General features: G+C 38.3%; 1 protein-coding gene across 4 annotated transcripts; it reads left to right on the top strand.

Annotated features, from left to right (window-relative positions):
* Positions 1 to 631: 631 nt before the first annotated feature.
* scel (sciellin) lies at positions 632 to 10,398 on the top strand. 4 transcript variants are annotated; one of them, XM_080478052.1, is made up of 22 exons: positions 641 to 869; positions 2,331 to 2,359; positions 3,185 to 3,254; positions 3,442 to 3,492; positions 3,616 to 3,678; positions 3,790 to 3,816; positions 3,936 to 3,998; positions 4,087 to 4,152; positions 5,224 to 5,295; positions 5,390 to 5,458; positions 5,565 to 5,618; positions 6,417 to 6,479; positions 6,968 to 7,018; positions 7,182 to 7,235; positions 7,344 to 7,385; positions 7,805 to 7,873; positions 7,965 to 8,015; positions 8,109 to 8,147; positions 8,226 to 8,300; positions 8,663 to 8,771; positions 9,405 to 9,507; positions 9,605 to 10,398. In XM_080478052.1, exons 2-22 carry the CDS (start codon positions 2,350 to 2,352, stop codon positions 9,619 to 9,621), a joined length of 1,218 nt encoding a protein of 405 aa, XP_080334178.1. In that variant the 5' UTR covers positions 641 to 869; positions 2,331 to 2,349; the 3' UTR covers positions 9,622 to 10,398. The 4 variants fall into 4 exon arrangements, with proteins under 4 accessions (XP_080334180.1, XP_080334178.1, XP_080334179.1 ...); XM_080478053.1 differs by having other exon boundaries at positions 7,977 to 8,015; positions 9,605 to 9,998; XM_080478054.1 differs by lacking the exon at positions 3,616 to 3,678 and having other exon boundaries at positions 632 to 869; positions 9,605 to 10,163.
* Positions 10,399 to 10,666: the final 268 nt, after the last annotated feature.

Raw genomic sequence — 10,666 nt, 5'->3', positions numbered from 1 at the left:
AAATGTCAACATTTTAATTTGTCATTGTCAAAGAAAACAAACTTTAAAAAGTATTAGTTTAAGTATGTTATACGGTATATTTAACAATTCATTGAAACATTAATGGGTGATCTTGCTGCTTTTTTCAAAGTTATGAAACTCGTTTGGCCAAAGCAAGCCCAAACATTGCAGATTTACTCCTTCCTGCGTTGTTGAGTTTAAACTGGCTGATCACGCTAAAGCAATCTGAAACCTGACACTACTGAATTTATAGTCTTTAAAAGAAAAACAAACAACAATGTGACATCAAGGTACACAGATTTCAAAGTTGTAAATGATGGCATATTTTTATATTTAAAATCTTATTTGTGAATTCTCTTTTCGGCAGCATTTCGAGAGTTATTGATGAATCACAGCAGTACAGTGAGTACAGGCTGAAGAGGTGTTGACCCCATCGATTTTAATCAGCACACTAATAGTACAACCTCAATACAAATAATATAAACTATCTCCGGAGTTGAAAGCAGCTGGCCAGTTGTATACAAATCTAAACAAACTATTTCTACATGATATAATTCCATTTGCAAAAGGTCAGCTGTAGGAGATTAAATACTCGGAGGATCTCACACCCTCAGGTCTCGTTCTTCAAGCTGAACATAGTAATACTCGTGAATGGTGACGACAGACACAGAAGCATCGAGAGTGAGGGAGTGAGGGAGAAAATGTTCTCTGATTGTTGTGTGGAGCCACACCCATGAGGTGGCCTTGAATCTCCTTCCACCAGGTTAAAAGCCAATGCGGAGGGTGTGATTGTACAGTGCAAGGTGGCAGACGGGCGCACAGACCTGAGAGTTTACTCTTCCCAGCAAATCTCAGAGCCTTCAGTGGAGGTAGGTACCCACTGCATATCTGAATTCTTCACTTTACTTTCCATGTTTACTCGATTGTTCAGGCTTGGATCAGAAAAAAAAAGCGAAGAGAAAAAACTTTGGACATTAGTTCATAATAATACGTTTCTTTTAGACTGGATGGTTTGATTTGGGGAAACTCTGAAACTGAAAAATACATGCAACGTTACACTATGAGCATTACGTAATTATTAACCCTCAGCTATATAACCCTCACTTTGAGGAATCAATACATGACTTGATGTATTAAATTACAAGTGACAAGGACGTGTCACTCACACACACACACTCAAGGCTTCCCTGTGTGCTTACATTACACGTGACCCTTCACCACCATAAAAAAGAAAGAAAGAACAGGTCTTGTTGCAGGGCAAATGATACTGACTGGTCTTTTTCCAGTGTCCTCCTTTATGTAGAAGAGTTTACAGTCCAACTTTCACATACATACTAAAGAGAGACAGAAAAAAATGCAAAGTGTATCTTATAATGATTAAAAGTTCCTGCGAACGTAGTAAATTCTACTTATTACATACAAGATTTGTACTATTATATTTGTCTTCCATATAATGCTGAAAGGATATTAACACATGTGGTTTGACTGTTTTATACCCAATCACTTGTGTTAGGTTTAATCCATACAAACTCTGTCATCCATATATTCCATATATTTCTTATGTTAAACTAAGGATCTGACATAATTGACCAAATAATATAATATTATCATTATGGTCCTAAAGAACTATGACCATGGATTGATTTTGTGTTTATTACTCAGCTGTCGTCCATAGTTCTCCGATTCATTTGGCTGGCGACACACTGGTTAAATGAATATGTTTTGGGGAGTAAAAGCACTCATCAGACTTCTAAATTAGGTGGCTTGTAAGTAGACAGTTTAAATCCCAGCTGTGGAACTCTCCTCCGAGTGTTTGAGTGTGTTTGTAGTCACGGAGTGACAATTGTTATCATCAATAGCTGATGGCATGTTACCGGTACACCCGTGTGTTTTGCTGACAAATATGTGTTTGGAGAAGGTGTGTTATGGGAGGGTGGGTGTGTCGGAATATGGGCAGAGATCGAGACAAACCAGTTTGGCACTTAATCATTCAGTGTGGGTTTGAACGAATGGTGATGAACTGAGGAAACACAATGGCACACACACACACACACACACACACACACACACACACACACACACACACACACACACACACACACACACACACACACACACACACACACACACACACACGGGAGACAGTCGGATCTCAGTGCTCAGTTTTTTCAGCTCAGTTAACACTGAGTTTGATTTGAGGTTTAACGCAAACAAAGACTGAACTGTATGTGTGGGACAGGACAGGTCTCAGCCTTCAATCCCACCCTGTGGACAATTTACTGTTGCTTCATTGTTTGACTTTGGACTCTCTTGTTTGTGCTCCCTGACAGGCGACGTTACAAAAGGAGCATGTATTCCTGTAAGTAACTAATGTACTCAACATTTTGACGTCAAGAATTGAATTCAGTTCTTAGGTTTGGGAGATTAAAGTTGAAAGGTTTCCACTTTGCCCCCCTCATTTCTGCGCCCTCGTGTTTCTGCAGTCAGCCAGTTCGCTTCACGGTAAAACAAAATGTTTTACAGGCTGATTATAAGACAAGTTTGAGATACTGCATGCTTCAAATTGAATTCTCTTATGGATGCAACATTTACATGCATCCATCATATTGTGCAACAGACTTTATTCAGACAAGGTTCAAATGGTAAGATAAATATGTAAAACCTATTAAAATATAATGAAGTTATAGGAAGAACTTAACTGATGGAGTTAATCATTGATAATATTTGCTCTTTGTATTTCCAGCAAAGGATGCAGATAATATAAACTTATATCTAGACTCATTTACTTTATTAATAACTGTTAAGGAATGCTATCATAAGCAATATCATGCAAATGATGTCATTAGATGTTGCATTCACTAAAGAGTTAAATACATGACAACACAAAATGTATTTTTAAAAGAAACAATAATTAATATAAATTTGTATACAAGTAATTGTATATAACTCCTGGAAAACAGAGATAACACTAATTGGACAGCCATGTACACAATAAACAAGAATCTTTCATAACTAATCATATCATAATCAATCATAATCATAATGGATCACAACCCCATGTCATTGAAAAACAGTCCCATGAGCCTGTAATACAGCATATATGAAACGACATGAACCTTCACATACTGTATAATTAAAAGCTAGAATTCGACTCATTCATGTTCTCCTTGTTTTGCATTCGCAGCAAAACCTTCAAGTCTTCTGAAAGACAACAGCTGGATCAAAAAACAGGATGACGAAGATGAAGACGTCGAGTGAGTATCACACATCTGAAGGCCGCAATGCAGTCTTGTCACATGTCATCTAGGAATGGAAGAACGTCTGGGTGTGACCTAATCATCAAATATTTGTCTAACTTCCTAGTTTTGGTGTCTGTTCTGGCAGTCACTGAGTCACCTCTGCTCGTATGAGTCAGTGATTCTGGTATTTCTCTCCTTACAGCCGAGACCCAAACTATGGCAGGACGATTCTCGGCCACAGATCTGATGACAGGTAAAGCAGTGAAATTCTCCTCAAAATAAAAGCCAACTAATGAAAAAAAAACATATGGTTTCTATAAAGATTGTAATGTGAAAAACCAGGTAAGTCATCAATTTGCCATTATTTTTCTCTTAGTGACGATAATGAAGAAACAATCAACAAAAGTGTGTCAACATCTGTTCAGGCCCTCTCCGAGAGGTACTGAGAGGCAACGCGCATGCACCTTTAGATTGATTCATGGATTTCTAAAAACTGTGCACATTACATCGTGGCACGATCCATAACTTGTGATTTCTATTTTTGATACAGGTTTCCTGGAAGTCCAACAGGGAGCAGGTCAGTACTGCACTCGTGTGACCACGGCTTAGAACTGCAGCTAAAACATCAGTTACTTCAGTTTACACTCGTCCACTTGGTCCCACACCAACACACCTGTTGCACTTCACTTCTTTTAGCGCCACCATGACAGTCAGCAGGGCTGGCAAAACCACCACCACCACTGAGACCACTGTCACCAGGTAAAAAAAAAAAGAAAAGTTTTTCATGATAACATTTACATATCATTCATGGCTCATGTTTTCAATCTTTTTTTCTTTTTTTTTTCAGATCAGCTGTGAATAAAACCAGCAGCACCAGGACGTTCACTGAGCGGGTGCTGTCTTCAAGCAAAGGGTGAAATATAATATATTATTGACACATCAAAAGAGGGTTCTGATCAGTAAATTGAGCAACTATACGTTGCTCTACCGTCGTGACGGTGTGACATTACAGACACTATTTTCAGCCCGTTTGTTTCGATGCAGCAGGAAAGGTCGCCTACATGTGTGAAGCATTAAACACCACTTTTATCTAACTTTTTTTCTCACGCCATATTAGTACACTGGTGAATGAAAAAAGACTTTTCTCCTCCCAATACTTTCCTTATGATTATAATTGATAGTTACACACAGGGCAAGGCAAGTATATTTGTTTTGCACCATTCATACGCGACACACATCAAAAGTGCTTCACAAAGGCAGAGAAATACATAAAATGACATCGTCGTAGAAACAAACAAGAGATGAAGAAAATAAAAGAGCATTTAAAAGACAAAAAGGAATTTAAACAGGAGAAGAAAATAGACAAGAATTAAATAATGAAAATGCATTCAGAAAAATAAAAAATGTTCAGCCCCGATTTAAATAAGCCGACAGTTCTACAAAACAGATTGTACAATCAGTTTCAAGTATGATTCATAATAATGTGTCAAACCATCTCATTATATAACTTTTAAAAATGTAGACTTCAAATCTGAATAGGAAGTAGTATTATGTGTCATATATCAGATACTACCTTTCAGGTTTCAAGGGGTTAAAAAGACATACGCAGGCCCTTTGTAGTCAATGGAGGTGAATTATATTTTATCTATTTTATCTATGGACAGCGTGTAGGTCACAAGAGAGATCTAAATCTGTACTCCGCAGACTGATAGAAAAGGCCAGAATACATGTTTTTACTTTTTTGGGGCAAAAAATTATGTGTCGTTGAACAAAGCAGCTAATTGGGAAACACTGTCAACATGTAAATGTAATTTCTTACCTGAATGTGGAGATAACGCAGACTAAATGAAGCTTAGAAAATAGTTATAATTCAAATTCATAATGTTTTGGCACATCCCACTTTTAAATACTGCATTACTGAGGTATTTTTCCTGTAATCAACTGATCTGTAAATGGCTGAAAGTCTTCATATCTTCTCACACAGCGCACAGTACTCAGCATACTCATCACCCAAAACAAGTGACGTGACCAAGAGCTCTGTTAGCAGCACATCAGAGTAAGCTGTCATCACATTATTGCATTTCGTAGAATTGAAGTGTATGCTGTACGTGTATCACAACTGAACCTGCCTTCATCATGTTCCTCAACAGTGCGGAGGACCACCTTTATGAGTCACTCGTCCCTACATCTAACCAGGGTGATTACTCACCCACAGACAGGTGAGACCTTCATTCATGACACCCGAAATCAAAACTTTAATAACAGGGATCAGGTCATAATCATGTGCTCAGAACTTGTATTGCTTGTATTTTCTCCCTTCCACAGCAAAACAACTGTTACCACTGAGACTGTGGCCGTGAAATCCAACGATGACTTGAAGTGAGTGTGTGTGTGTGTGTGTGTGTGTGTGTGTGTGTGTGTGTGTGTGTGTGTGTGTGTGTGTGTGTGTGTGTGTGTGTGTGTGTGTGTGTGTGTGTGTTTTACTCTATATTCTAATAATTTCAGGTAACTTCAGGCTTACATGCCAACAATTTAATTTTATAGTAAAGCACAAAAAAAAATTATGAAAAGTTATTTCCTGTCGTTATTTGACCCTTCTGAATAAAAGTCAACACAAATTCACACCATTGTGAGCTCTTACATAATGCATCTTAATCTCCTCTCAGAAGCAGGCAGAGCGGTTTATGGTCCAGATGGTCTGGAGGTGTGTGATAGGCTGTGCCAGTGTGGTCTTGCAGAGCTTGTTCAGTGTGTTTCAAACTTGTACAAATGACACGCCAGGAATTTGCATATTAGTCATATTTTAAGAGGGCTAGTGATACTGGTTTGTGTTTTTCCTCTGGGGGTGGCATCGCAACTCTTTTTAAAAAAAAAAAAAGAGAAAGAGATGTATTCATAGACGATCAAAGGCATTCTTGTTTGAGTATTTGTTGCTCCAGCCCTTCATCATGTAGAATTAGCAGAGAGCTCATGAGGGATGATGGAGTTCACCGCAGATCTTCTCAGACAACTCACAATACAAAGTGACATCTCCACTACTTTTCTCTTTATTCACCAGTACAGATATGTTTAAACACTTTGCTGTTGTGAATAACGAGAATATCATCAACCGGCTAAATCTAGAAAATCATGAAAAACATGATGTCGGATCTGACCATGTTACTGCTTCCTGTGCAGGGCGGAGAACGACCTCTATGACAGACTAATTCCCAAGTCCATTAAAGACGAAGCTGCTTCTGGGTATGTAAAAACACATTGTTATTATCATTGTCAAACTGTTTAGTTTAAACACTTTCAGTTTACTCTAAACATCTACATAATGTTGCTTGATGATATATATTTTATATTCTGGGAGAAACTGCATTAAGCAGAAATATGCTTATGACTGTATAGAACTACACGTCAGTGTATTAGAAGCCATACTATATCCCCTCACTACCGGAATTTATTTCCAGGATTTCTAACTTGAATATCACACATAGATCACAGATAACACACAGATGTGTATTAATTAAAATATGATGCAGCAATATTAGAAGGAGTTTCCAATAGATACAGTATGTCTAGAATATGTCTTAACTGGAGTTAGTGAGATCCAGACACCACCACAGCTGTATTACCAACCGAAGAGGTTTGAGGCGAAGGTTTGACAGCTGTGTTTTTCCACACCATGCACTACTTTATTCATCATGAATATCATGTAACAAGTAATATCATTCCTTTTACAGCAGGACATCTTCCAGCAATGAGACTGTGACAGTCAGAAGCAGCTCTAGTGGGTGAGTTACTTCCTACAATGCACCAGATCAAATATCATTCAATAGTCAACTTTAGTCGTTACGCTGCACAGTTTGTAAATTCCACTCACTATTATTCCAGCACGTTATTAATGAATAAATACAGCGTATATTCGAAATATCACAATCTCCATCGTCTTTATAGGGCTGATGATGACCTATTCGACAGCATCCGGACTAAATCTTCCTCCCTGAGCAGGTGAGAACAATCAACTATTTAATTTGTCAAACGTCCCACAACGTGCCGCTGTATGTGTGGCATATCATTCCCAGTGTGTTCTGACTTTTTCTTTTGGGTCTTTGTTAGAGGAGAGAGCCCGACTGTGACCTCATCCACCTCCATCCGCAGGTAAACCTCTTAACTCAACGTGAAACCCTCAGAAGAACTGCTTCACCCTATTCACACAGAACTTCTCTTGGTCCCCAACATAACTTTGTACAGTTGCTGAAACTCAGTTCCTGGTAACTTGTGAGTTTATTTAGATTGAAGACCTTATTAAACGCGTCTTGAGTGTGTAAATGATGACGCTAAATTGTACTAATTCTCAAAACAGTGGCCTCTATTATGTATGTTGTTGTTTTGTTGTTGTTGTTTTTTACAGATTTACCCTCATTCACCCTCTAATGCTACTTCCAATGGCAATAAGAGAGCCAGCTTTCATGTGCACTAATGTTAATCGGCCCGTGGTCTACATGTTTCTCACCCCCCTGCTGTTGTAACTTGCCGCTGCACGGGTTTTAATTCATTCGGTCTCATTTTCTACACAGCTACAGCTCATACACTGAGGACTCTCCAATCAGCAGCACCACCTCCTACACCATCAGCACTAAGCCTGGGTAACCATTTGACTGTTCGCACTCTTTATACAGCTTCATCAGACATGGCTGTAGTCTTTCTCTTATGTCTCGTCTGTGTTTGTGCACTCAGTGATGAGTACAGCAGCGACAACTCCTACTCTTACACCAGACCCAGCTCCAAGTAAGAACTAGACCAATGCAAATTCCTTGAATTGTGCAATTGATGGAAAAATATTGTAAAAGTGAGCTTTGGTTCTGTGTTTTGTTTTGACAGTTCCAGTTCCTACACTTCAACAACATACCGGAGCAGCAGGTATTACATTGTCTTACTTGATGTTTACAAAAACCAGAATGAGACGTGAATAAACTGATAATCTTCCTCCCGTTACAGCAGGTCAGACGATAGTCTGTCGGATCCAATCTACTCAAAATCCTCCATGAAGAACGTCTACTCATCCTCTGACAGGTAAGAATGCTCAATAGCCGAGTCAGCTAAACAGAAAACAATGCCCACAATGACTCTCCTGACTGGAAAGCTTGAGTGTCTTTAAACGATGCGTCAACGTGTCACAGCATTTCACCACCAAGTGAAACATTTGAAACGGTGGTTAGTGCTTGGAAAAAGTCAGACGATCATAATCAGATGTGGCACATCATCTGAGGACCATTAAAATCCCAACAGTTTTATTGGAATACTTGAATTATTGAGTCGTTTCCATCTGATTGATGAACCAGCAATTTACCTCGAGATGATTTTAACTTACTCTCTTATGTGGTTAATAATAAACTACTACCTTCACATCGTGACGCTCGTCTTGTTCGACCCAGGACGGTGCTGGAGAAGGACATGTGCACCACCTGCCGTAAGCCTTTTACCGGTGAGGCCAAGATGGTCCTGGAGGACGTCAACATCAACTGCCATGCCACCTGCTTCAAGGTGAGCGTTATGAGACGTGTCGGTGGTGATTGAAGTCAACAGGGTTTTTACATGGTTCTGTGCTGGAAATATTTCTAAAGCGGTAAGTACACATGTGCAAAAGCACTATATGTTTCTGTCATGTCCTCCCAAGCAGCGTCCTTTCACACTTGTGCAGCTGTAAACCTAGAATTTTGTTTTTTAACCAACAGAGTCTAATAATAACTGCAAAATAAACTAGAATTGAATAATAAGGGTATTTTTTTCTTAAGTTAGCTGAAGGCTAACCCAGAAGTTAGTGAGCGCTCTTTTTTTTCTGCAGAATCTATATAAGCAAGAAGGTGTGTTTATTGCCTTTTGATCCCAGCTGCAGTTAAAAATATGATCTCACTGTGTGAAAAACCTTTGTAAACCAGTGCCGGGGGGGATTGAATGTTCAATTTGTGACAAAGACTAAATCTATTGTGGGATACTGAAGAATTCACATTTCACACTTTGTCTTCTCTCTTGAATCGAATCACAGCAACTGTAATTTCTTCAGTAATTTAGAAGTCAGACTGTAGCACAGTGCTTGAGTGGATGTATTGAGTCCCAGCTGGGTGATGGATCAGCGTGTCTCCGTGTCCTCATGTGAGCGTTTGCTTGTTTTGGCAGTGTGGCGTGTGCAGCGGCACTCTGGGTAATCTGAAGGCCGGGGACAGCATGTGGGTGTACAGAGGCACGGTGCACTGTGAGAACTGCTTTGAGGTCACCAAAGGTAAAATATGGATTTTGACTGTTTTTCATAATCATGAACGTGAATGTCCAAAGAGCTGGTTTTTTTTTAATACCTTTTAATTCTCCTCCACAAACAGCAAAATGGCATCGCTGAGCTTCCATCAAGAAGACACAGACTGTTGCTGATCAGTGTGATTTGGGTGACATGGGTGCTCATGTTATTGCAATTTAACAAGCAGGCACATTTTTATCTGGGAATTTTGACAAGTGATATTATGAATATATCTTCTTTTGTTTTGAATAACAAGCATGCACTGTGTAGTGCACAGAATACTTCATACGATATACTGCAGCTGTGTTGCCATCATTATATTTTTTCTTTGTATACCCCACAGCCAAACTATTACTAAATTTACTAAAGTTGGCAGTTCAGGGGACTCTTTTGTGTAATGTGATAGATAAATGTTTCAATGAGGGCCGGGGGCTTTTTCTGTGTGCAATACTAAAGGCAATAAAGTATCTTATTCTACAAAGAAATGTCCCAGTTCTATTAATTCATTTATTATCAAATAAAGGGAAGTCATCAAACAATCATCTTATTCTACCTAATTAACATAATAGTATAAATAATCACACACAAGTAAACATTTCTGTTAAACTGTTCATAGATTTATTATCATTAAAAATTTGACCATTTTGACGGAGTATTCTAATTTTGAAGAAGATACATTTCACCTTCCTGCTTCATCTATACGTCTGCTTATCTACTGGCCAGTGGCCATTAATATGACGGTTATTTGTTTATATGTTTACATGCACTTTTACCCTCCATCTGGCTCGTGACAAAGATGTTACCTGTGCAGGATTTCTAGAATCCTTGAAAATCATGGAAATAAATGACAAGTTGACAATAAAAACTATAGTTATTTCCACAATGACCATTTCAATATGTTAAAATATACCCGTTTAACCAATTGTAATTACAGTGAATAGGAATAATACAATCACATTTTACCAATGAATTCATTTATTTATGAAGGACACTTTAATGTAAAGGCGTAACTTGTATTTTCCCATTTTTATTGTCTCTTTTTAATCCTTTTTAACATAAGATTTTAGATTTTAAATAAAATAAATAAAATGATTAACAAAATTAACATAAAGTACAGCTTTGCTGCTTTTAACCATATCAAGTAAAT

This window comes from Lipophrys pholis, assembly GCF_963383615.2.
Source record: "Lipophrys pholis genome assembly, chromosome: 13".
In the NCBI taxonomy this organism is placed as follows: Eukaryota; Metazoa; Chordata; class Actinopteri; order Blenniiformes; family Blenniidae; genus Lipophrys; species Lipophrys pholis.
This window is presented reverse-complemented; position numbering and strand designations above follow the sequence as displayed.